At 43.3% G+C, this 27528-nt stretch overlaps 1 protein-coding gene across 3 annotated transcripts; it reads left to right on the top strand.

Moving 5' to 3' along the window:
• Positions 1–2383: 2383 nt before the first annotated feature.
• ADPGK (ADP dependent glucokinase) lies at positions 2384–26110 on the top strand. Of its 3 annotated transcripts, none has more exons than XM_039491542.1 (7): positions 2384–2916; positions 12908–13133; positions 15603–15665; positions 16808–16928; positions 20210–20406; positions 21231–21329; positions 24106–26110. In XM_039491542.1, the coding sequence occupies exons 1-7, from the start codon at positions 2717–2719 to the stop codon at positions 24655–24657; spliced, it is 1458 nt and encodes a 485-aa protein (XP_039347476.1). In that variant the 5' UTR covers positions 2384–2716; the 3' UTR covers positions 24658–26110. The 3 variants fall into 3 exon arrangements, with proteins under 3 accessions (XP_039347476.1, XP_039347477.1, XP_039347478.1); XM_039491543.1 differs by having other exon boundaries at positions 2385–2916; positions 24109–26110; XM_039491544.1 differs by lacking the exon at positions 2384–2916 and having other exon boundaries at positions 12902–13133.
• Positions 26111–27528: the final 1418 nt, after the last annotated feature.

Raw genomic sequence — 27528 nt, 5'->3', positions numbered from 1 at the left:
AGATTTATTTGGGCATAAGCTTTCATGGGTAAAAAACCCACTTCTTCGGATGCATGGAGTGAAAATTACAGATGCAGGCATCATTATACTGGCACATGAAGAGAAGGGAGTTACTTTACCAGTGTTGACAGAGCCAATTCAATCAGGGTGGATGTAGTCCACTCCCAATAATTGATGAGAAGGTGTCAATACAAGGAGAGGGAAAGTTGCTTTTGTAGTGAACCAGCCATTCCCAGTCTCTATTCAAGCCCAAATAATGGTGTTAAAGTTGCAAATTAATTTTAGTTCTGCAGTTTCTCTTTGAAGTCTGTTTTTGACGTTTTTTTGTTCAAGTATGGCTACTTTTAAATCTGTTATAGAATGTCCAGGGAGATTGAAGTGTTCTCCTACTAGCTTTTGTATGTTACCATTCCTGGTGTCCATTTATTCTTTTACGTAGAGACTGTCCGGTTTGGCCAATGTACATGGCAGAGGGGCATTGCATATATCACATTAATAGATGTGCAGATGAATGAGTCCCTGATGGTGTGGCTGATGTGGTTGGGTCCTCTGATGGTCACTAGAGTAGATATGGGGACAGAGTAGGCAACAACATTTGTTACAGGGCTTGGTTCCTGGGTTAGTGTTTCTGTGGTGTGTAGTTGCTCGTATCTGCTTCAGGTTGGGGGTGTTGTCTGTAAGTGAGGACTGGTCTGCCTCCCAAGGTCTGTGAGAGTGCGGGATCGTTTTCCAGGCTAGGTTGTAGATTGTTGATGATGTGCTGGAGAGGTTTTAGCTGGGGGCTGTATGTGATGGACAGTGGTGTTCTGTTATTTTCTTTGTTGGACCTGTCCTGTAGTAGGTGACTTCTGGGTACCCGTCTCGCTCTGTCAATCTAAGAACATAAGAATGGCCGTACTGGGTCAGACCAAAGGACCATCCAGCCCAGTATCCTGTCTATCAACAGTGGCCAATGCCAGGTGCCCCAGAGGGAGTGAACCTAACAGGTAATGATCAAGTGATCTCTGTTCTGCCGTCCATCACCACCCTCTGACAAACAGAGGCTATGGACACCATTCTTTACCCATCCTGGCTAATAGCCATTAATGGACTTAACCTCCATGAATTTATCCAGTTCTCTTTTAAACACCTGTTATAGTCCTAGCCTTCACAACCTCCTCGGGCAAGGAGTTCCACAAGTTGACTGTGTGCTGTGTGAAGAACTTCCTTCATTTTAAACCTGTTGCCCATTAATTTCATTTGGTGGCCTCTAGTTCTTATATTACGGGAACAAGTAAATAACTTTTTCTTATTCACTTTCTTCACATCACTCATGATTTTATATACCTCTGTCATATCCCCCCTTAGTCTCATCTTTTCCAAGCTGAAAAGTCCTAGCCTCTTTAATCTCTCCTCATATGGGACCCAAAGCAGGGCTTATTTGTACAAGCACTTTAAAAAGTGTTTCCTCACTTCCCCAGGTGGGAATAGTAGTTTTAAGAATGCTTGATAAAGATCTTGTGGGTGTTTGCCTCTGACCAAATGGCACCCTAGGCAAGGAGTGTCTTCGGGACACCCTCACCATTTGTTAAACTTTTGAGTACCTTATTTTTTATTGCATTTGTATCCCATTTCATGACTTTGATGCATGATTTGCATGTGTGATTTATCCCTGTCATATAAGATAAATTTACACGCTAGGATCTGTAAACCTGTATTTAGTCATGCCACATATAAGTAAATACAATTTTTTCTCTAAGCTTATAGAAACTTTTTAATTTTAAGAATAACTGAAATGTGCTAACATCAGGAAACTGAACTTTGCACCAATGTTGGGTGGATCAGTATTAGTGTTACAGTAAGTGACAGCCTTAGAATATTAACCTTAGTCCTTCAGTTCAAAAGGTTGCTTTTCTCACCTTTGTCCTCCCAAATTGAAGCACAGCGTAAATAGTGGTTCAGTAGATATCTCTGGCATCTCATTAAATATGTCCTTTATTAGTCAGTACATATACTCTTCAAATCTTAAAACACAAGTACACTTTCACAATTACACAAATACGCAAGGTTCACAATACTCAAGCTGGGCTTGAGTCGTCTCACTTTGCTTCACTCTTATATCTCATTGACTGGCTGGCACAGCAACCTGAGCCTGGCACTCCTGGCGGTCACCTGCCCCTTATCCAGCCCTAGGGGCACAGAGACAGGCTGCTACGAGAGGCCTGATCTACGTGCACCTCCTGGACTGTCCCTCATCTCCAAAGGATGTGGTCTTATACTCCCTTCCCCCCCGTGGTACATTCTTGTTCCCCCTCTCCCTATTCCCCTGTTGGTACATGCATGCTGGTTGCCGTACTCCGCGGCCACTGCCGTATTCTGGGTGCGCGGCTGCGCAGCCGGAGCCCGTCTAGTATAAGTCGGAAGTTACGCAGATACCGGTGGGACGGGTTGCGCTGTTCCTATAGAGCTGGTCGCTATTCCTCAACCTGTTTAAGGCAGGTCGGGGCGCGTGCCGGAGGGGCGTTACGGAGATAGCGTAGGGAGGCGCCGCTGACCGTCAATTGATTCCTGCTCCTAGGACGTGGCGGGTCCCAGGCAGAGTCGCCTGAACGAGAAGGCAGGAGACCCCTGAGGAGAGCGCGGGCAGCTGGGCTGGGGCCAGACCCGCCTGCCCCGAGCCGGACAGCTAGAGCCCCCGGCTCTCGGCGGGCGGGCGGGCCGGGCTCGGGGCCGCGCCATGTGGCCGCGGTCGATGTGCGTGGCCCTGCTGGCCCTGGCCGCGGGCTACCTCTTCGTGCGGGAGCCCGAGCTGCCCGGCGCGGCGCTGCGCTACCTGGCCGGCCGCCTGTGGGCCGAGCCGGCCGAGAGCAGTATGGCGGCGGCCTGGGAGGCGCTTATCACCCGGCCCGCCCGGCCGTGGAGCAGAGTGGCCGTGGGGTGAGTCACGCGGGGCGGCGCGGGGTCCTGGGGTGAGTCCCTTCCCGGGCGGAGTCCTGAGCTGGGCTCCGGTCCCTGGGGCTGGGCCCTGCCGGAGTCATCACGCACCGAGTGCTCTTGGCGGCAGGGCAGCGATCAGGCCTAGCGCCGAGGCAGAGACGCTCTTGCAAGAAGCCGGGGTGCAGGGCGGGCTTTGCCTATCGGGGCAGAGACCTTTGGCTGGACTCTCGGGGGCAGCCAGCCCAGAGACCAGGCAGCCGCTGTGAGACAAACCCAGGCCTGCTGTGTCTTGTCCTGGTTTGTGCTTTGTCAACGTGTTGGGCGTATTTCTCTATCACCGCTTCCCGCAGCGCTGTAGGAATACAGAGCTGTTAAGGGGTTCTCTCAAAATGCATGGTAAAAGTAGGAAATAAAGCTAGAAGTGACATTGGGAAGCAGTGCCCATCCCTGGTGAGCACTGTGTTAAAAGGAAATGTGAAAGTCATAGTGTATTGCATTTATAATCAGGGTTCTCCTGATTATGCAGGGCTTTTTGGAGAGCTGTATTTAATTTATTTGTCTGAAGTGGAAGTTATTTGATTTCATCCTGATCTCACAAATTGACATCAGTATTAATCTCTGCACAAGAGGTCTGAGAGGGAATAGACAAGGAAGCTGTAACTCTTGGGGCTGGTCTACACTACGGGGGGAATCGATCTAAGATACGCAACTTCAGCTACGTGAATAACGTAGCTGAAGTCAAAGTATCTTAGACCGAATTACTTACCATCCTCACGGCGTGGGATCGACGTCCGCGGCTCCCCATGTCGACTTCGCTACCGCCGTTCGGGTTGGTGGAGTTCCGGAGTTGACAGGAGCTCATTCGGGGATCGATATATGGCGTCTAGATGAGACGTGATATATTGATCCCCGAGAAATCGATTGCTACCCGTCGATACGGCGGGTAGTGAAGACGTAGCCTTGGTCAGGTGTGTTGGCAGAGCTGTGTGGGAGGCTAAGACTGTACAGACTAGTGTCTTTCTTCATTTAGAGACCACTTGTGCAGAAAGCTTCATGGCTTTTCTATTTTTGATCCTATTTGAGAGTCTATCTTGGATATAGTGTTCATAGATGAGCCATCAGTTTACTTTCCTGTAAAAGGGTTATAGAAGTCACTGAGAGACTATTAGATAAGATCATATTTATTGGGGTTGAAAACCCTTCTCGCTGAAAGTGAGTACAAAACTTGGACATATTAGTGGGCTGAATGGCTGGTTGGGGAGCTATTGGCTCATTCCCTGGAGGTAATTGGTGAGAGCAGAGAGTAAGGAGCATGTGGGGAATAGGATGACAAGGTAAAGCACTGAGGGGGATTTTGTGGGAGTGGAAAGGAAAGAAATTCAGAGCTGGAGGTAGAGAACTTGATGTAGAGCAGGAACAAGGAAAATAAGGGATGGAGGGAGAAAGCAAAAGGAAATGGATGAAGATGCAAGAAGACTCCCCGCTAATAAAGAAAAGCAAGGGTATAATACAAGCGTAGAGGTATTAAGTTATGTTTAAATTATTTTTTAATCACGTGACAGCCCCAGTCTTGATTAATTGGGCTGTTAATAATAGAATACCATTTATTTAAATATTTGGATGTTTTCTACATTTAACTATATTGATTTCAATTATAACAATACAAAGTGTACAGTGCTCATGTTATATTTATTTTTATTACAAATATTTGCACTGTAAACAATAGTATTTTTCAATTCACTTAATACAAGTATTGTAGTGCAATCTCTATCGTGAAAGTTGAACTTACAAATGTAGAATTATGTACAAAAAAACTGCAATCAAAAATAAAATATAAAACTTTAGAGATAATGTGGCCCGCTTCTTGTTCACAATGTTACCTGGAATTGAGAACAGGCATTCTCATGGCACTGTTGTAGCCAGCATGGCAAGATATTTACATGCCAGATGCTCTCAAGATTCATGTGTCCCTTCATACTTCAACCACTATTCTAGAGGACATGTGTCCATACTGATGAAGGGTTCTGCTCAATAACAATCCAAAGCAGTGCAGACCAACGCATGTTTATTTTCCATCATCTGAGTCAGATGCCACCAACAGAAGGTTGATTTTCATTTTGGTGGTTTGGGTTCTGTAGTTTCCGTGTCAGTGTGTTGTTCTTTTATGACTTCTGAAAGCATGCTCTACACCTCATCCCTCTCAGATTTTGGAAGGCACTTCAGATTCTTAAATCTTGGGTCCAGTGCTGTAGCTATATTTAGAAGTCTCACCTTCTTTGCATTTTGTTAAATCTGCAGCTAAAGTGTTCTTAAAATGAACATATGCTGAGTCATCATCTGAGACAATTATAACATGAAATATATGGCAGAATGCAGGTAAAAAAGCCAGAGACATACATACAATTCTCCCCCAGGGAGTTCAGTCACAAATTTAATTAAATGAGCATCATCAGCATGGAAGCATGTCCTCTGGAATGGTGGCTGAAGCATGAAGGGGCATATGAATGTCTAGCATATCTGGCATATAAATACATAGCAATGCCAGCTACAAAAGTCACATGCAAAGGCCTGTTCTCACTTTCTCGTGACATTGTAAATGAATTGGGTAGCCTTATCACCCATAAATGTAAACAAACTTGTTTGAGCAATTGGCTGAATGAGAAGTGGGACTGAGTGGACTTGTAGGCTCTAAAGTTTTGTATAGTTTTGTTTTTGAGTGCAGTTATGTAACAAATTTCTACATTTGTAAGTTGCACTTTCACAATAAAGAGATTGCACTACAGTACTTATGAGGGGAATTGAAAACTTATTTTTACAGTGCAAATATTTGTAATAAAAATATTGTGAGCAGTGTACACTGTATTCTGTGTTGTAATTGAAGTCAGTATATTTGAAAACCTAGAAAATCCAAAAATATTTAATACATTTCAATTGGTATTCTGTTGTTTAACAGTACAGTTAAAACTGCAGTGAATCATGATTACTTTTTGAATTAATCACATGAGTTAACTGCTATTAATCAACAGCCCTAGTTTAAATATCGGGTTAAAAGCTGACTGTATGCATGTGACTCACCAGACAGTGAACCCCCTTGTGGTTGGGTATGGCATAGCATACTCTCCTCCTTGGGCACCCCCTGTTGAAGAAGCTAACCACTAGTGGCCAAAGTGGCTGTCATGTGACTCAGCCCTTTGGCCTGGTCATATATAGTCCCACCTCTTCTGGGGTAAACCAGTATTCCAGCAAATGGTAGTCCAATCACCTTGTTTTGGGCCTTTTAAATCTATCTGTGGACTTACTAGTTCATACCCCATATACAAAACAGAGTTTTAGTAGTCCGTACCCCTTGTTAGTGTTTTTCTGCTCCACCTTCCTCAGAGGGCCGATAGAAGATCCCAGGTCCTCCCACTCCCCAGATTCCAGTCTAGGGACCCTTAAATAAGCAGTCCAAGCCTGACAACATAGATCCTTTGCTGCCTCCCTGGGTCACTTCCTATCTTGGGCCTTTGTCAGAGCCTTTTCCAGGGCTCCCAGTGTATCAGCTCCATTCTAAGCTTCTTCCACAAGCTCACTGCAGAGCTTCTTAGTACTTATTCCACCTAGGTGGTTCTGCTGCAGGAGAGTTTTTACTCCCCTGGAAGGGCAGTCCCTGGCTCCATAGGGCCCTTGCTGCTACCTACAGACACCCCCGTACAGAGAACTCTTTGGCAGACTCACTTTCCTTTCCAACTGTCTTGGGCTCCCTGTTGCTGGCTGGCCAGCCTGCCTACCTTCCAGGAGGCTCTACACTAGCAGTCCAACTCATCTCCATGATTGTTACCAGCTTTCTATCACTGAGAGCCAGCAACCTGCTCTCCTTCTCATCAGCCCCCAGGTGAGCTGGGTTGTTCAGCTCTTTTAACTCCTCCCTCCAGGCTTGATACCTACTGCAGGTGTAGCAGCAGGGTGATGAGGCTGATTGAGCCCACAGGCTCGCATTCATTCCTTCCAGAAATCAATAGGTGGGATTGGTATGCCCCACCGGACTGACTGATGAAGGTGCAACTAAATCAATACTTGATTCTACTTCCTTTACATTTCAGGGCATGACAGCACAATTATACCGTAGCTAGTTGACTAATCCTCAGGTGTGAAGTAATTTCTTTTCAACCCTAAATTATTATTTTGTGGTTGGTGTTAAAACAGTTGGGCAGGGTATGTCTTGGTCATTTGAAATTGTATCAGAGTGAAACTTTTCACAACGGATGCAGATTTTTCCTAAAAAATAGTCAAATAGTTGACATTAACGTTAAGGCAGTACATTAACTGCATGGAAGGTGTGGTAGAGAAATGGGGTGGGAGGCAGAAGGAAGATAGCTGGAAGATTATTATAGGAGCAGCTCTCACTTCAAACATTGTAACTGGTTCATGTCATCATTGCATTGTTAATGGTATATTAAAACACCGGGCTGCTGACCTTTGCTATGGTGGCTTTGAGGTAGAAATGTTGGTTGATCTTACTGTTTCTTCATTCTCCTCCTATTGTGTGTGTGGATTGTTGCTTCTATAGTCTATAAGCTCATTGCAGGATACAGAGGAGTTTCTGATATTTCACGAAGTATTGCAGCTCATACTCTGAGAACTCGCCAGGCCTTTAGTATCCTTTAGTTTGTGTCTTGCTGCATTCACTTGTGGGCAGTGCAAATCAGGCAAGAGAGGTCACCGACATGGAGCAGTGCTTAGTGAGTCTGCTTACCACTTTTATCCTTCTCATTCTTGACTGAAAGTGCAAGTGTAGGAGCTCAGGTAATTAGGGCCATGTAAGAACATAGTGTAAACTGGATGTGCTGCACTAGCTGTGTGGATGGCTGGAATTCCTGGTATGGGGAAGTGATGTGACTGAAAGCTGTGTTCAGAGAGATGATAGTATAGTAATTGCTTGACTTGCCCCAGTAATTGTATCCTTTCTTGGTATCTGAGAAATGCTGACCCCAAACACAATGAATAAAAATGTTCACATAAGCATTCCTTAAAATACACCAGTGATCTATGCAAGGCTCTTCTCAAGGGCTGGAACCATCCTAGGAGAAGAGAGTGTGTTCCCTCAGCCCAACAACCCATCTTGGCCAGCCAAAGGTATAACATGGATCATGCTGGCAGCTGCATCCTGGCCTGGAGAAGTGGGCACTGTGTTGTGTGTAGTTTTTTGTTTCCTGTATTTTTCCAGGTCTTTGAGATGAAGTTGGGCAATGGGGGCAGGAGAACCTCAAACAAATGGGAAAGAGTGAAACAAAAAGAAACCTAAGGTTGCAGGGCTGGTAGAAGAGTCAATGGAACCAAAAGTTCAAGAGAGAGACCTTGGGGAATGGGAAGCAAATTGTTTAATTTTAGGGTGGAGATTGTATTTGCATGACTTTCAGTTAATAATCAGTTTAATGGTACTTCTCCAGTTCCCTTTCACCCCATCCATACCCTTGAAATGTGTGACAGGTGCATATGGATTTCTCTCTGTCACCTTCCCCACCCTATAGAAAACAATGAAAAACAAATCCCAGAGCGGCAACAATCCTTGAATTTGGGTATTAATCTTTGGTGGTACCAAGCACTGGCTCACCAAGAGTGACAGATTTGTAACTACTAATCTTATGGTTGTCTACACTTAAAATGCTACAACAGCACAGCTGCACTGCTGTAGTGCTTCAGTGTTGACACTTTCTATGCCAATGGGAGGGAATTCTTCTGTTGACCTAGTGCTCTCTACACAGGGCTTAGGCCTTGTTTACATTGGCACTTAACAGCGCTGCAACTTTCTCACTCAGGGGTGTGAAAAAAACCACCCCCAAGTGCTGCAAGTTTCAGTGCTGTAAAGTGCCAGTATACACAGTGCGCCAGTGCTGGTAGCTACTCCCCTTGTGGTGGTCAGTTTTTTACAGTGCTGAGAGAGCTCTCTCCCACCGCTGGTGCTGCAACTACACAGCCATGTTAAAGCGCTGCCACGGCAGCGCTTAGTAAAGACATGCCCTTAGCGACACCGCTCAAGGCGGGGATTTTTCACACCCCTGAGAGTCATAGTTATGCTTAACTAATTTTCTAGTATAGACCAGACCTCAGACTGGTTTCCATTCCCTTCAAATTTAGGCAAGACACTGAAATATGAATACCATTGTCACTAGCCCTATCTATCCATGTTCTAAATGTGGGATGTATTTGGAAAGGAAACATTTTTGCCTGCTCAACATCTTTCTGTAGCAACAAAAGGGCCCAATTCAGAGGTGAGTCTTACATTCTCCTCCTGTTAGATCAGAGGTGGGAAAACTATGGCCTGCGGGCCACAGCCGGCCTGCGGGACCATCCTGCCTGGCCCCCGAGCTCCTGGCCCAGGAGGCCACCCTCCGCCCCATCCCTGCTGTTCCCCCACCATCTCAGCTCACTTGCTCCGCTGCCGGCGCAATGCTCTGGGTGGCGGAGCTGTGAACTCCTGGGTCAGCACAGCTGCAGAGCCCAGCCTGACCCGGTCTCTGTGCTGTACGGTGGTGGCGTGGCCTGGCTACAGCTGGGCGGCGCGGCTGTAGCGCCGCCAGACACTGGTGCTCCAGGCAGCGTGGTAAGGGTCCAGGGGGCAGGGGAGGTTGTATAGAGGGCAGGGGAGTTTGGGGTGGTGGTGTGGATGGGGTCGGGGGGTAACGGGGTTGAATGAGGGCAGAGGTCCCGGGGGGGCAGTCAGGAAGGAGGGGGGCAGTCAGGGGCAGGGGTTTCGGGGGCAGTCAGGGGACAGGGAGAAGGGGTGGTTGGATGGGGCAGGGGTCTTGGGGGGGCGTCAGGAATGAGAGGAGGGGTTGGATGGGGTGGCGGTGGGGGTCTGGGGGAAGTCAGGGGACAGGCAGCGGGTGTGTGTGGAGGGAATGGGGGGGTTGGATGGGTCAGGAGTCCTGGGAGGGAGGGCCACAACCCCCTCCCCTAACCAGCCCTCCATACAATTTATGAAACCCAATGCGGCCCTCAGGCCAAAAAGTTTGCCCTCCCCTGTGTTAGATGATTTTCCTGTTATACCTCCCTCTTCTGGCCTCTTGGCACGTAGGTTACACTAACTTGGACTCATTGGGTCAAATCCAGAGGTTATATGTAAGGGGCTGTAAATTACACATTGGTAAGTTGGTGTGAATCTCATGGAATCTGTTGATGTAATTTATATGGTGAAGGGCTGGAAGATGCTACAGCAGTTTAGGCTTCCTTACATCCAACTCTGAATTTGTCCCAAAAACTTCTTGCAAATAGCTAAATATTATAATACTGGCTCCTGTTTCATTCAAGGAGAGAGGAAGATACGGTACCTCCAGGAGCTTGGAATGGTATTATCTGTGTGTTGTACAAATGATCTTCAAATCTTCCAGCTGAGGATGCTCTCCTAGCTCCTTACAAATGGATCCAACTACTAGCAATATTCACTAGTGTTCTTTGACACTGGCTTAACTGTGGCGGTCAGACAGTTTGAGCTGAGAAAAACTTTCAGTTTTGTTATTAGCATCTTTAAATTGCACACGTGTTTAAACCTCAAAAGTAAAACAAAAACCAGTTCCTTATTATATTAAGTTTATTGACAAACGTTTGAAACCTCTTGCACTTAAACATACATGTAATATTGGCAGAGGAATTTTCCAAACCATAAATATGCTTTAACGAATTTTCTCTTCAGTTAGGTGTGTGAATTTCAGTGCTAGTGAAAGGTGCTGCATGTATTCCAGCTAGCTATGTTAGGGCTTTATACTGCTGCTCATCACCATCGTATCAGAACGCCTTCAGTGTAAAATTAGCAGCAATAACAAAATCCCTGCTGGACTTCATGGAGTCTCTGTCTCTTCTCCCTTTTTCCTTGCTTGTGTGAAGTCCTGTATATTCACCGAACAGGTGCAGTATGAACAGTATCAATGCAAGCTTCCCCATGCTGTCTTCTGTAAATGAATCATGACTTAGTGGGCCCATCTCCTTAGCCTCTCTGGAGATTGACTACAAGGTTGCAAATTTTGTGTGTTTGGGGGAAGAGGGCGGAAGTAATGGGGAACTGGGTTAAAGCCACACCGGCTACTGAGCTGATGTGGGTTTGAATCAGTGGCCTGTAGTTGAAAGGCTCTGAGTGTCACTGCTGATCTCCTGAGCCATCTAGTCCCCCTTACAGATGTATTACAAGTATAAGCACCGTTACTGATTCTGTTCAGGCTCTTGCATTATCATCACTTCGGTATCAGAGTGCCTTTTAGAACGGCAGAATTCTCTGGGGCTATAAACAAGTGCCTGCTCCATGCTTATATGTCAGACATTTTGCATACGTATGCTTGTCCATCCCTATGCACCATTAGGATCTTCATGTCCCAAATAGATTTTCTCACTTGTAGCAGAGAGCTGACTGACTTCTCTGGGGGTTGGAACGGTGAACAAATATAAAATGGTAAAACTTGGGTCAGAATGGAAGACCAGTGTCCTCAAAACTACTGAGAAATAAGAAACATTCCTTTATTCTACACCGGAATGTGATAATGAGGGTAAGTCTTTATCAGGCAGAACCCAGTTCCAGTCCAGTCTTGTTTCTTTTCCCACCCCGCATCCATTAGCAGGGGGATTTGATTTAAACCAAATTGATTTAAATCATGATTTAAATCACTAGTCAGGAAGACTCGATTTAATTATGGTTTTCTACATAAAAGTGCATTCTTGTTGGTTGTTATAACCTGAGTACATATTCTTCACAACTCAGAGATAGATGTAGGTTTCATTTTTGGAAGGTACACAGTATACATTTTTAAGCAGTGATTTATTTTGAAAACTTTTCAGATTAGTTTTACAGCTATATCAGAAAATGAATGATTGTTTGGTTATTTCATTTACCAAAGGTAATTGAAGCAGATATTTATGAAGTCACTGGGAGGTGAACTATCTCCAGTTCAACAGGTTAATTATTAATATTTGGAGGATTTTCTTGCCATGCTGTATTAGGAGGAGAACATCACCAGACAGACATTTAAATTGTTTTATTTAACTACAACAATGTTAAGTATTCTGGATTTTTTTCTTCAACAGCAAACATATAATATTTTAACAAAACAAGCAAATGTCCCTCCCTTCTCACATTTATCTCCAGACTTCTTCTCCTTGTCCAGATCTATTCCGCCTCCAACAATCTTCTATTCATTGAACTTTTTGAAACTTTGTACTTTTAGAGAGAGGTAAGGAATTGACCCTGTGTACACAAATTTGCAGAGGGACAATAGGGTTGAGATCTGTTATTTCTCACCTCTATATATTATTTATTTATTTTAAAAATATTTTTGCTGTTAACAAGCATGTTACCTCTGGAGACACAAATCCACAGTTTGAGAACTGCAAAGCTAAGCATCTCTGATGGTATCTTTTAGACTGAGCACTGAGTCAAATTGGGTAGATAGATTAACCTAAATAATCTGTCCCTAATCCATGAACTACTGGAACTCATTTACAAATCTTTTCTTAAACATTACATGAATATATTATCTCATACTATAGAATTAGAATTTATAATCCCTATTCCATGATAAGATACATTATAGCTCAAAGATATCTTAATTAAACTTATCTTTAGATAAGGTTTTTCTTCCAAAAGGATTTTATCAAAAAAATCCGATTTTAAATAAAAAAAAATCCGATTAAAAAAAATCATTGATTTTTATCCACCCTGGCAGGTAATAAGCACTGCTATTGTGCAAATTTGTGTTTCATGCCTGTGTGAGGATTGAATAAAAGTTGGAAATCTCTCCCTAGTCCACAGTCTTTTAGTTGAATAAAAATGGATCAAAAGCATTTGTCAGTTAAAGCAATGCTTGATGCATTTCTTGAAGCTGCTTGTAAAATTCTCTGGAATCGGAGTGCTAACAATTTCAATAAGCCAAAACACAGCAACTTTCTCCCAAAACTTTTCGACGTCCCTCCAAGTCTCTCTTTCTCTGTTCCCAGCTCACTTTTCCTTTCTGTCCTCTTTCTCCAGAGTCAATGCCTGTGTAGATGTAATCGTCTCCGGTGTGAAGCTGTTGCAGGCACTTGGTCTTGATCCTGGGGATGGGAAAGATCATGCTATCTTGAATTCCAGAAAGGACCTGAAAGAAGCCTTCATTCATTTCATGCAGAAGGGGGCAGCTGCTGAGCGCTTCTTCAGTGATGCGGAGACCTTCGATCACATTGCACGAGCAGCCTCAGAGTACCCTGGGGCACAGGTGTGTTCTCTATTTTAGGGCTAGACTGAAAAGGCTTATCCTTTGTACATGGATAAACTGTATAGCAGCTTTCATGTCCCTTTTCATACTTCAGAATGATCTTGCAAGAGATTCTGGAAATAAAAATTTACACTGCTGCTTTACTGTATTAACTTTAGAAAAACTTGATCACTTTATATGAAGCTGCTAAGAATCTAAACACTCTGCTAATGACAGATTCTTTCTTTGAAACTGTAATTTTCCTCTAACTCCGCCTATCTGGTAGGATCCTAAATCGCAGAATGTTGAATTGTCTCTTCCTTCTGCACATCCCAACCTGCCAAAATCTGCATAGCATATACTTTGGCTCTGATAGTTTAAATGGCATTTACGAGAATGCTGTTGAATATAACGTAGGCAACAAATGAAATGTCTGTTTTATGACAGAGGGGCAGGGCTGATACCAACAAAGAAGGCTCTAACTTTTTTAAATGGTGCAGGTGGTGAGGGGGTGGATCCAAGAATAAAGAACTGAAAACATTTCCATAAATTTCAGAAGCTGCACGATATAAGGCTTGGAAATGCACAACTCTCTTGCATTAGAGAGAGCTAAAGAGAATAGGCAATTTTTCTAAAACACCCGTCTCCTAGTTGGTTCATCTGCTCTATGTACATTGGGCCTTCTGGAGTTTTTTGCCATGTGTCCATTTGGCACTTCGTGTTAAGGTAGATAATTTCTGCAGATTATTTATGTAGAGTTTTCCAAATGCTCTTCTGAGCCAGGGACAGCTTTGAATTCCTCTGTAGCTGACTTCTTACTCTACGTTTCCATGGTCTTCTGACTTTTTTGCAATTTTGTCTTTCTGTTGCATGTTTTGCACCTTGACCTTCATGCCCAGGGTTTGATTTGTAACTGGAGTTTTCCTTTGTCATCACTCCCTCTTTCCCTTCTGTTTTTCATTTCTGTCACTCCTTTAAATTGTTAACTCCAGTCATTTATCCCTGTCAAAAGGATTACATTCTCCAGTCTTTCCCAACCATTGTTTGAACACTGTTGTGATACCATGGGTAGTCCATATTGTTTGGGTCTAGCTGAGCTATGAAATCCAGAGTACCATTTTGGATTTGCTCATCTCAAGAAGCTTTACAGGCTTTGTTCTCTGTATATAGGGCCTATCGAGCACAGGTAGCATGCTCGGGGAATGTTCAGATGGAGTCCAAGCAGAAGCCAAGCTGTTTATGTCTCCATAGGGCCCATTTGTGTGGAGGGAGTTGAGTTGTGGCTTTTGTGTGAGTTGTTGGGTTCACTGGACTTTCAAGTGACCCTCTAGACATTCCAGTCTTCTTTATCTCATTTTCCTCTGGTCTCTGGCTTTCCACCTATTTTTCTCTTAAAACTAGTTCTCATAATTCCTATAGCTTTTGAACAATTCCCTGATTTCTACACTGCAAGGTGGGGAGGAGTTGAAGATCAACTTAGTCTGCAGAAGAGAAGAGTGAAGGGGGATTTGATAGCAGCCTTCAACTATCTGAAGGGGGGTTCCAAAGAGGATGAAGTTCAGCTGTTCTCAGTGGTGGCAGATGACAGAACAAGAAGCAATGGTCTCAAACTGCAGTGGGGGAGGTCTAGGTTGGATATTAGGGAACACTTTTTCACTAGGAGGGTGGTGAAGCACTGGAATGGTTTACCTAGGGAGGTGGTGGAATCTCCTTCCTTAGGGGTTTTTGAGGCCCGGCTTGACAAAGCCCTGCCTGGGATGATTTAGTTGGTGTTGGACCTGCTTTGAGCAGGGAGTTGGACTAGATGACCTTCTGAGATCTCTTCCAACCCTAATATTCTATCATTCTGTGATCTAAAACAAGTTCATATTGTGGTTTAGCTGCTTTGTGGGTTTGGTCTTGTACATGTTCACAGTGACTGGATTATGAATTTCACAACTTTTGTCTTGTGATGCCAGTGGCAATGAATTTACCTGAAGGAGCTCCATATCTAGCAAAATGGTATCAACAGAAACAGTTAATCACAATAGCTCAGTAAATCTTGCTTTATTTTTCAATTACTTGGAATTCTGGCATCAGCTTGGCTTATTATGTGTGTCAGATTCTCTCTCATTTGTGAGCTTGATAAATCTTTTTTATATCATAAAATGATTGTTTGCACAGCTCACTAATAAGGATAAAACATAACCTCCCCCCATAAAAATAACAAATTAAATGGACAGCATTTGGGAAAGCTTAGGAGGTGAACAAATTGAAATGTATGATTGAGTGGGCTGTCAGAAGGCTAATATTGGCTAAATAACAACATCCTGGGACAAAAATTGTTAAATTGGAGGAAACAGTCTTGGACAGAGAACTATGGAATTATTCTGACGCAGTCCCAGCAAAGCACATTGTTAATTTCATTTGTTCCGACAAAGTTATTGCAGATATGTAGAACTCCATCTATAAAACTATTAATATTACACACATATGCTTTATCTCTTACAGCTCTATGTGGGAGGAAATGCTGCCCTAATCGGTCAGAAACTTGCAACAAATCCAAACCTGAAGGTAAGTGTCTCAAAAACTTGGTTTTATTTAATTGTTTGTAATCAGGCTCCAAACCACTCGTATGTATATTCTGGAGATCACACCACTAGATTATGTTCCTTAGTGGAAGCTGAGTCTGACCCAGCACAACTGCTTGTTACGCTACACAAAGAGGAAATGTATCTGGTTTGTAAGGTTCTCTATATCCACTATATTTTGTCTTAATAATATTCTTTTTGCTGTATCCCATGAGTTAGTCTTTCTATCACCACTGATTATGTATTGACATGGTCTTTAATAGACCAAATATGCATGATTGGGTGGTCTTGGTCCTCCTTTAATTTCTGCTGTCCTGTAGGATAGGTCTGTGAAATTCGAGAACTCTTTATGGTGCAGTTAGTGGTAGCCAGATTGTTTGTTTGTTTTGAAACAAATTCACCCATGGGTGTATTTGATGGCTCTCAGTATGGTACTGTGGAGCAACTGCTACACTTCCTGTTTTAATCCTGTGATGCCTGAAGTTGGGGTTTCCATACAATACAAAATACAGATATTCATTCTAGGCAATATTGTTTGTTTCATATAGAAATTTAGCTATATTGATAAGCAAATCAAGTCACTGGGTGAATGTACTAGCAATTCACCATGGTTTCAAGTCTCATCTAAAGAAACACTTCAATTTTAGAAGATATTTCTAATAGGCATTTTTTCATGTTACAGTTATTGCACAGTTTAGCAGTCTTTGAAGAGTGCCCCTCCCCCACCCTCTTTCTTAAACTGTATTGGAATATGAAGGGTGCTGCGAGTAGGAACAGATGTGCATTATTGGAATAGTCTTGAAAAACTTGTACAGCAGTTGATCATCAGCCCCTCACTTTAATTAAACTGGTAGCCATGATTCAAATCTTTAAAAAAATAAATAAAAAATTAAAAAACAAGCCTTGAGAAAGTATTGTGCACTGTCTGCATACATGCCCCTCCTGCCCCCCACCATTACTGCTAAGCAAACAGGTGAGTCAATCTGGGAGCAGTCAGAGTGACTTTGTTACCTTCAGAAAAATATGAAGAGTGCTACTTAACACGAGTACAGAGAAGATGCTTACAGATTTTGCTCATAGAGGACATGCCACTGCATCCTTGTTTAGATTGTGTTTTGTTTCTAGATCCTTCTTTGTGGTCCAGTTGGTCCTACACTCCATGAACTACTTGATGATAATGTAATTGTCCCACCAGAATCTATGCAGGAAACTGATGAATTCCACCTCATCTTGGAGTATCAAGCAGGTACTTTGAATATTGCAGTACATTGGACATTTAAAGGGGTAAAAGACTGATTAGGTCTAGTTCATTGCCAAATATTTTCCACTGCAGCCCTAATCAAGGATTTCCAGAGGTTTGTTTGACCCATCAACAACTTAAAAAAAAACCCTGCCAAAACTCCGTGTAGCTATTTCATTAATCTTTGGGATTTCTTTCTGGTGTAAATTCAACCCCAGATATACAGATTCCAGAATTGGAGTGGTGGTGACAAGAGGAGAGACCCAAACTGTAAAATGAGCTAGAGTAGAGAAGGCAAGGAAAAATGGTCCCATACTAAAAGTCCTACTGTACATTGAGAGAGGAAATGGTGGGAATGGAACCAACCAGCCATATTCATTGCATCAAAGCAGGCGAGTCATCTTATCTTTTCATACTGTCTTAATTTTATCTTTTCATACAGTCAGGTTCTACATCTGCTATAAGGATGTGTGGAATTGTTCAGAAGAGACAATCCCTAAGATGGTTTCCTTATTAAATAGTTCACATAGAGCATGAAAACCACTGCAGTAACAGTACCTTTCCCGTTGCATGGTGATCCCCCATAAATTAGAGGATTGTATTTAGTCATTTGGGAGACCTCTGAGGAAAACCTGGCCATGGCAATAAGGGGCATTGACGATTCACTAAGTGGCACTGTGCCCCTGAACCAGATGCCCCAGAGTCATGACTTGGGCACTGTGTTCCTAGAGAGTGCCATCTTCGGAATGCAGTGTAAAACCAAACTATTGACCCTTTGTGGTCTCTGTATCATCTGATAAATATGCTGATCAGATCCTAAACTGGGAGAATTACATCTTGCCTCTTAAACTTCCACCTATGGTTTCAGTTGAAGAAGCTATTCTTCACTTTCCTTCCTAAAACCTGTTGTGTATTTTCGCTGATAAAGAATAGCTGCCATGTTCCATTCCCAATGTTTTTGCATCAGTGATCGGTGATCCCACTGTAGTCTGTAAATTATTTTAGTATCTTTCTGGATGAAGGGGCTATGCCAAGAATCCTTGACTGCACCTAGTTATTAAATTTGCCTGTTCTCATTATGTTTTCCTCCCTTTCTAGCTCTTTGTATGTCCCAGTAGTAGGTCTGTATTGGTAGGTGGTGGCCACTTGCATAGAACTGGACATCTAGCTATGTGAATGGGTCTTCTGAGAGAGGAGATCACCAATCCAGAGCTTCTTTACTTGTCTTTTAGATTGTCTTTAGCTTTGGAAATATTGTCAGGAACTGATGGTGTACCATAGCCTGTTAGATTTAGCTGTAATGAAAAATATACGGCATAAACATGCCTCTCAAGTTGAAGTGGCTTCGGCTTCCCAGTAGTAGATCTGACTTAGCAGAAGTCTGTTGTAGGGCACCAATTTACAGGTGAGACAATTGTCCTGGTTTTTCCCAAACTGTCAGAGATTTAAAAAACCCAAACCTATGTACTGTGTTGGTGAAGTGTCAAGGTGATAGATACCTTATTCAAAGCTCGAAGGTGTTTCTGGTTTTATAATGTATTTTTAAGCTTTCTGCATGTCAGTAAACTTAAGGACTGTGTAAGTTATCAGTATTAGCAGCTGTCAGTGTCGGAGCTAATCTGGTAGCTCCATCTGTTCTGTGAGCTGCAGTAGCCTGCTAGGTGAACAATCATCTTAAACTATTTTGAAATTCTCTTTTCCTTTGAACTGTGGTCCCTATAAATGCTGTATCCTGCTCCAATGCTGTAATATTGCTGTCCTATCAGATTTCACTCAGAGCTATGTATCTCTGTGTGCTGTAAGCTGAGGAATGTAAATAGTCTCACCATTGCCCTAAAACAGTATTAGCTTAGAAGGTTTGATTAGAAGTGTGTATCCTAAGCAATGTCTATGGGTATATTTACAAAACACCTGGACTTCTATGTTAACATTAAAATAGACTGACAGCCTTCCCTGAGTTCAAAAAGAGGGAACCATATAGTCTGAACTCTTTCTGCATGTGGCTACCTGTAACCCAAGGGCTAAGACTACTTGGCTTTCTTTTGCATAGTGGCAATGAACAGGACAACGAGTGAAAGCTGTCTTTTCCAAACAGAAACTGAGCAGGACTTTCATAGGTATCTGAAATGCATGTGTGGTTAAACAGTTTACTCTATCATAGCAGCAGGCTCCAGAATGACCCCAACACTTACAAAAGCCTATGCTAATTAAACTCTCTAGTACTTCCCTTTTTATTGCATCCTGTTTGTATGAACTGAGAGCTTTCTTCCTCAGTTTTCTTCCTCTAGAACTCTCGATATGGGCCAGCTAACCACAGTTGACATGTCTGTCTCATAGCCAATGGAAAACACGCTGCTTGCTTTGTGTAGATCTTGTTCTTCCTCTGTTCCAGGAAGCATGTATGAAGTACACATTCCATGTGGATGATGGGCACCTTTGTCTTCCCTAGATGCTGCTTTGGTGTGAAATGCACTGCTTTATAGTTCCCTTGTGTGAACCAGTTGAGCTATGGATGTTGTGTCCTCCATAGACCTTAACATACTGCATTGTGAAGCTCTTTATAACATTTTTCTGATGGGCAACTTGAGTTAAATCCAGTGTTGTTGGCTAGATGTCGGCATGAAAACATCCTAACCAGACACTGATTTCATCCTCCATCAGTCTGTAAGATCTGAGCAAACAAACTCACTCACTGGCTCTCAGGTCTGGAGGTTCTCTCCCTGATTACCTCATAAATGCTTGGGCAACTTTTAGTCTTGTGATCTTTCCTCCCTTCAAATTGCAGGTAGCAATACAAGTAATGCTTTTTGTCCTTCCACCCGGCTCTATCCCTACATTCCCCATCCCCTTCAGGCTGTCCCCCCCAGCCCCACCCCGCCACAACCCATTTATCATAGCTGGTGTATGGATTTTTTTGTGTACTCCAGTGTTGAGGTTATATCTGTAGACAGCTGGGAGTTAGTGAACAGCTGACCAATTAGACTGTGGTTTTTATAATCTGTGTCCCTGTTAGACTCTAACACAAATTTACCTATTTTTTTCCCTTTACCTCGGTGTCCAGAGGCACCCAGTGGGGATGGGTGGAACCATTTTGTATATATTCAGGCTTAAATATGACACACAGCTGAAGTGTCAAGTATTGATCAGGTGGTCAAACTCTGCCTAGCTAGGCCTCTAGGGAGCCATGACAGCTATGATTGATGCTGGGATTCCAGCGAGGATCCAGAAACTATCCTCTAGTTATTTGGCTTAATTGTTTTACTGTTGATTGGGGGATTTCTTCCTAGGTGAAGAATGGGGACAGTTGAGAGCTCCCAATGCCAACCGCTTTATCTTCTCCCATGACCTATCAAATGGAGCCATGAACATGCTGGAGGTGTTTGTGTCCAGCCTGGATGAGTTTCAGCCAGACCTTGTAGTGCTCTCAGGGCTTCACATGATGGAAGGGCAGAGCAGGGAAGTGCGTGAGAAGAGACTTCTGGAGGTAAGAACCTGAGCACTGTACTATCTCCTTAATTCCAGCCTCAGTAAACACTGTAGCACAGGGTGTTGACTTCTGAGAATTCAGCATGCAGTTATAGGATGTCTTTGCTCGATTTGCCTTCCTCCTATTGTGGGCCAAAGGCTTGTACTCTGAAACTGTACAGCTAACATCATGAGATCTAGTCTTATGGGTTGGTTGAGATCCTCTAACATTGACATTACTGTTTGTTGGAGCCAGTGGAGTCTTCATAGAAGAAGCTGCCACACTGGTGGCTAGACTGTGGTGGATTTATCTAGTTATTGGAGCCTCATCCAGTGTCTGAATGCACTGTGTTTCATCCCATGTTAGCATAGTCAAAGCTGCAACTGAGACCCCTGTATTCAGTAGGCAGTAGCTGTGTCAGGTAATCCAAAAGGGATTCTTTCCTGCTTGAAGCAGAAGCTGCACTGAGCCTCTCTTGTGTGGAAGTTGCTCTTCGTTTATCTTACAGCTGACTGCCTCCTGATTCAATGTGTTCTCGTGCTTCAGGAACGAGCATTTGGGGCTGCTTCATGTCTGGAAAGTCTTCTGCATTGGGCAGTTAGACGACTGCAGGATTTGATCTAGATTATGGTCTGATGCTGTTGTGCTCTGAGCATGAGAAAGCTAGAGGCTGCTCCTATTTCTTCTTCTGAGCAACATAGTCCTTTTGCCAGCTAGATCATTTAGAAATAGAAATCTGACTGCATCCAGACATGAGCAGGCTAGAGTGCCTATATCTGAGCCCAAAAGCTTTTATTCATTCTGTTTCTTAAAGATGTCTTGCCTTCCCTTCCCTTCTGCAGGCTGTGACTTCCATCTCTGATATCCCCACTGATATCCCCATACACCTGGAATTGGCCAGTATGACTGACCAGGATCTCATGAGCAAGATTATGAATCAGGTAACCAAAATGACAGGACATGCCCACTTCACTCTGTCAGTATCCATCACTGGTGCAGCACACAGACTGACTGGTGGGTGATCGTAAATGGAAATTTAGGATGGGGGTTGCCTCTTCTGAGAGCAATGAGTATCTTAGGTATAAAGTCTGCAGAGCCATTGTATTCCGGCTGAGGTCACTGCTCTGCTGAGGTTCCCACACCCACTCAACAGTGTATTAACATGAGAAGTGTAACGATCTATGTTTTCATAATTGGTAGTAGACAGTGTTTTCTTTAGTATAAAGGGAATATCTGTCTTGGAAATGCCTTAATGGAATATCCTACTGAGAGGATATCAACCGATGTTCTCAGCCAATCAACACTCTGTTTTCCTAAATGATCTGAGGTCAGCGTTAGGTGATGTGTGCAAAAATGAATGTACTCAGCAGCTGAAGTTGCATGATTTACTGTAGGCAAACACTTGGGGTATGGCTACACTTACGGTTTGCAGCGCTGGTCATCCAGCTGTGCAGGGCCAGCGCTGGTGTGTGGCCACACTCACAGCTACCAGCGCTGGTGTGTGGCCACATTTGCAGCATTTGCAGCGCTGTTGGGAGTGATGCATTATGGGCAGCTATCCCAGCATTCAAGTGGCCACAACGTGCTTTTCAAAAGAGGGGGGTGGAGTGGGGTCTAGTGTGACAGGGAGCGGGGGGAAAGAGAGAGGGGATTTTTGGAGCCAACACTGTGTGTTTAGCTTCCTGCATTGAAAAATCAGAACATGTTTCTGACCCCTTAGTCTTAACTCTTAATTGCAAACAGCCTGCCTCCAACACGGACTCTGTGACAGGGAGCGGGGAAGAGAGAGATTGGAAAAATCACAAAATGTTTGCGAACCCTGCATCCAACGCTGTTTCCCCTGCCTCTCATTTGATCGTTCACAGCCAGGTACAGATGATCACAGCAAACAGGAGCTCTGTTTGTTCGGAGCTCCGGAGCTCGTTCACAACAAAACAAAGAGAGGCTGCATAACAAAACAAAGAGAGTAATTTATAAAAGCATTCTGGGATACACCTTATACCCTGGAGGCCAATCACAGCGCTGGTGTGTGGCCACACTTGATGACCAGCGCTGCAGCACCAGCGCTGGAATCCTTATTCCCCATGCTGAGTGAGGTGTACGGCCAGCGCTGCAGCCAGGGAGTTGCAGCGCTGGAAGTGCCCTGCAGGTGTGGCCACTTACTAATTGCAGCGCTGGTGGAGGCTTTCCAGCGCTGCAAATCGCCAGTGTAGCCATACCCTTGGATTCTACTGCCTTGTTGCACACAGTCATCAACCTCCTTTGCAACTGCAGTAGGGAAATGACCCAAGCCGTTATCATTCAAATGGACCCAAGAACTCTCTGTAGATTCAGATGATTTGACCTGAGTAATCTCAGACAGTTGTTTCAGATTTAGCAGCCCTATAGCTTTCTGATAGAACCATGATTTGAACTGGAGTTGGTTTTAAAAAAAAATACTTAGGCTTCTGAAGCTTCTTTCAGATGTTTTTGCATACATACCACTCAATGCTCCCTCATTTAAAGGGATGTCACTCCTTTTAGTCCCCAAGTTGCATATGTTTTGGCCTGGAAGGATTAGATTTTTATTTTTAAATGTCAATAAACATAAATTTGACTATGCATGCACAAGCCAACATACTTCCATCAATGATCATCAAAATTTACAGACAGGCAAAGTAAGAAAAATGCTGCTTGAGAAATTATTAGTTTGATTTAAGGCTGTTTACTTTGTATATTTGGACAGGCGATGTTGACAATTTGTGTTTTAATGGTTATAAAGCTTTAACTTTTTTGAATCTCAACATCTGCTGTCATTAAATAAATGTCTGAGCCCCCCTCCCTCCCCATAATTTTCTACAATTGTGAAAATTTAAATCACTGAAGGTAAAAATAAATGTTTAAAACCCATAATTTTGAACAATTGTGAACATTTAAAGAGATAAATATCTAAAAAAGCTTAAAAATAAACATCTGTCAAAATTATAGGGAAAAAACTGAATTCTGCCAAACCTACCTATGTTTCATATGGATTTCGTATTCTGTTACTTTCATTGGAAATAAAATGACAAAATGGAGGCTACAGAAAGTTCTGTGCTGAACGAACGAATTCCACAGCATGTTACGTTTCTTGCATGAATAATAATTTTGTGTCCCTTATTTTGGATCTTTGTCAGAGGTTGTGTCCCACATTTGGGCCTTGGCAGATTGATCCATCTCTTCCAAACTGCTGCACAGCTGTATTAAGAGGAGTGAATTAGATTTTTTTTGTATTCATGTAGTAGAAGTGAGTAGAGTCTTGGGTGGATGTTTTTTAGTTGTATTCTGATTTTGCTCCTCTTAGATAAAGGCAAAGCTAACTCAGCCCAGTTTGGACATGATTTCTGTCCCCTCCGCAGCCTCGGTTGTCACTGGAACCTTTCCCCTTCTTTTTCTCCACATGTATTCAGTTGGAAAGTAGAATGCCTGGCTTCTTCTATTGCCTTAGTATAAATCAGTTGGATAGGGTGCTTGTGCAGAGCAATATGCTTCAACCTTCCCAAGAAACCAAATTTATTTCCTCCCCATGTGCACGCAATCTGTGGCACTAAGGGCTAGGAGTCCCCCACCCCCACTCCGTTATGCACAATATCTAAGAATGTACTGTGACAATATAATATTTTTAAAATTAGGAAGCTGGGAAATCTGATTCTACCTCTAAGTCTGAAGAAAAACTGTCATTCACTCTGTTTCTGTTAGCAGGTCTTCCCCCTGGTGAACTCTGTTGGGCTAAATGAACAGGAGCTGCTGTTCCTCACCCAGTCAGCCTCTGGTCCTCATGCCTCCCTTGGTTCCTGGAATGGAGTTCCAGATGTGGGCATTGTCAGTGACATCCTTTTCTGGATCCTGAAGAAGCATGGAAGGACCATGGACAAGGCATCTGATCTTACCCGCATCCACTTCCACACACTGGCCTATCACATTCTGGCTACAGTGGATGGGTATTGGGGCAACCAGATAGCAGCTGTGGCTGCTGGAGCCAGAGTGGCAGGGACACAGGCTTGTGCAACTGAAACCATTGATACTGACAGAGTCTTTCTTAAAGCTCCCTTGGAGTTTGTGACCTCCCATACGGAGGCACCCTCCAAAATCTCTTTAAATCCAGGTGATCCAGTGGCACAATGGCACAGAGAGGGAATCTCATTCCATTTCACCCCTGTTTTGGTGTGTAAAGATCCCATCCGGACCGTGGGACTTGGAGATGCTATTTCAGCTGAAGGACTCCTATATTCAGAACTATACCCTCAGTAGCCTATGGAAACGAGACACCTTTTTCTCCAAGAATATAGTGTCTGAGGAAATGTGGTGTTCTCAAGGGGATTTCAGACAGTATGGTGAGGGGTGGAATTTGGGATACTAAACAGTCTCTGGATATTACCTGAGAAGAGCCAAAGAATACATTCCAGCCACTTGGCAGTGACTTGAGAGTGTTTCTCATGTTAATGTAAAGTTGTAGGATTTTAATTCAGAGACTGGCTTTTTGTCTTTGTCTTAAGCATGTCGGGAGGAGGGAAACTGATACCAAAATCCCTGTTTGGAACAGAGTTGCTGATTGTTAATTTAAGCCAGTTGTGTCTATAGTGCTTGAAAGCAAGGCAGCCAGACAGAATTTCATGCTTATGAATCCCAGGGAGTACACAGCAGTCCTCAGCCCCATCTTGCTTCTGATAAAGCAAAAATAAAAGGCTCTTGCATTATCTCCTAGCAGCATATTGCTACATGGCAAGAGCAACCCTTCCACTTGCTCAGTATTGTGATCATATCACTTATTGACAAAATTACCTCTCAACCTCAGCACCCCAAGCGTAGGAGGGAGCCAGAGTAAACAGTGCTGAAATGTGATACGTACTGTACATATTCCCTATATGCACAGAGCTTCAGTGGAAGCTCTGTAAATTGTTTGGGGTATCTGTGCAGCTGGGTATCACCTGCAAGCTCCTTTTTAATTTCTGGGTAGGGCAGAGTAAGATACTGAAGACCTGTCCTTTGGGAGATAGCTTAGGTGCTTGTTTACCTTAAAATGAGCCTCAAATCTAAATGTGCACAGAAATCGCCCTGTGTTTCAGCTAGTGAGGCTCACCATTCTTTCCTTTGTGGTGTATGCTCATGCCAGCCTCATCCTCCAGTTTATGGATAGGCTATTGCTGAAGACGACTTGATTTATTTTTATGCTAGTGCTGTTGCATAATTTTCTTGGACCTGCATATCTTTGATTTGGAGGGGTTTTGTTCTTTTGGGTGGTCTCTGGATAGGTAAGTCATTACTGGTTTTAAGGTAGCTGAACTGACCTGTCCTTCACATGCTAGAAATCCTCTCCAGGTACTAATGAGAAATGCTAGGAAGAAGACTTCCAGTTGAGATTGGAAGTATGTTTGGTGTGTGTAGCACAGTTTATTTATTATGAATTGCCTACGTGCATATAATTCCACTGCTTTAGGCAACCTCGTACATCACAGAAACAGAGCATGCACATCTTACTGTCAGCACCACAAGAAAATTGCCTTGTAGCATATATTTAGCTTAGCTTTTTTTAAAATTAAACATTGTTTAGAGTATCATTTTTCTCTTGGTACCACTTGTCTCAAGAGCATTGTACTAAGGCTTTCTGTGTTGCCTGCTTCCCTTTGAGAATTAGCTGAAACTGTAAGCCTACGCTTGCACAGAAGCAAAATACAACTCTACTTCAGTGTTGATTGAAAACTCGGTATGACTGGCATGTCTATGTAATGGTTGATAAATGTTGCCACTATCTTCCTGGCTACCTGTTGAAAGAGCCCACACAATAACCAGCTGAAACTGGAAGGCAGCATCCTGCAGTTCTTCACTCCATGCTTTCTGTGCCCCAAACTAGCTCCACTTAACTCAAATGTGCTTTTCCAGGCCAAACAATGGAATACTCAAAACATGAGTTTCACCCAGAACATTTCTCATACACTTGTAGGACACTGTATGTCTGAGGGTCTCCTTCCTATATCTGATAGCAGTAGTGCCAGCTCATCACCACTGCTTGGTATTTTGAACTGCTTTTGTTGAGTAATAGAAGTGGAAAAATTACTCTAGCTATTCCAAGCGCTGTTGTTTCAGTTATCCGAGCTGCAATGTCATTGTTGCCAGCTCTAAATTATACTCATCAAAGTTCTCTCATTGCTTTGAAGTTCGGAGCTGGAAAATGAATCAGAGTTAAAAGCTGGTTTTCTCTGAGCATTAAAAAAAATAATCCCCCCAACTGTGGGCATGTGAATGAATTGGTTAGCCAAATGGGCTGAAAAAAAAATCCAGTACTTGTTTCACTTTTGTGAAGGGAAGGCTAGAGTAGCATGAGTACCAAATATGCTATAAAAATAACTTTGAAACTGTTCTCACCTGCATTTCTCTCTCTTCTCTATATTGCTATGAATCATGCTATGAAACCCACATAGGTAGGTGATCCAAACCTTGATTAGCGTTAGGCTCCTGAGCAGGACTTCCCAGCTGTTCTGTAGGCTAGGCAGTGTCTTACATTCCAACGGCTGCTGACACAATACTTGAGCTCACCAGCATAGCACTAAGCCAGCAGGCCTGTGGCATTTAGTTGCTGGTTAAGGGCAGCTGCATTTCATATATGTTCATTTCTATCAGTATCCAGCACAGAACTTGCTTAGCTATACAGCTGCAATATTTACCCTTATCCTTTCCTGAATTTGATCAAAACAATCCATCATTTAAACCTCGCTTTAAATTGTTTAAAGTCTGGCAAAAATACCTTGTGGATCAGTGCAGGGTAGATAGCCCTTGAAGTTGCTTCACAGTGTCCTTGGTGCCATGATCCCTGCCCTTCAAGGACAGAGCTGATTCTAGCCATTTAAATTCCAGGGCTGTTTTCTTGCCACATGAAGATGCCCAGAAGTGTCACTAAACTACTTACTTTTCTTCCTGTGTCTCAGCTCTTTCCCTGTGCAATGTGGGAAAGCTGGCTAGGTCCACTCTTCACTTGGTAGGCCTGTCTTTTAAAAGGAAGGGGTGGGGATGCGGGGAGGGAAAGCAGGTCCTGAAACTGTCCTATCATTTACCTGGGCTTTAAGCACCTCTCAGTAGAGACTGCATCAGCTGATGGATCCTAGTCTGCTGATTTCATTCAGTTGC

This window comes from Mauremys reevesii, linkage group 10 (assembly GCF_016161935.1).
Source record: "Mauremys reevesii isolate NIE-2019 linkage group 10, ASM1616193v1, whole genome shotgun sequence".
In the NCBI taxonomy this organism is placed as follows: Eukaryota; Metazoa; Chordata; order Testudines; family Geoemydidae; genus Mauremys; species Mauremys reevesii.
This window is presented reverse-complemented; position numbering and strand designations above follow the sequence as displayed.

Bases quoted from the DNA above. Each gene is read 5' to 3' on its own strand.
- ADPGK (XM_039491542.1), top strand. From the start codon at position 2,717: ATGTGGCCGCGGTCGATGTGCGTGGCCCTGCTGGCCCTGGCCGCGGGC. The intron at 15,666-16,807 runs GTAAGTGTCTCA...TTTTGTTTCTAG, and splicing joins CAACAAATCCAAACCTGAAG to ATCCTTCTTTGTGGTCCAGT. The intron at 21,330-24,105 runs GTAACCAAAATG...TGTTTCTGTTAG, and splicing joins TGAGCAAGATTATGAATCAG to CAGGTCTTCCCCCTGGTGAA.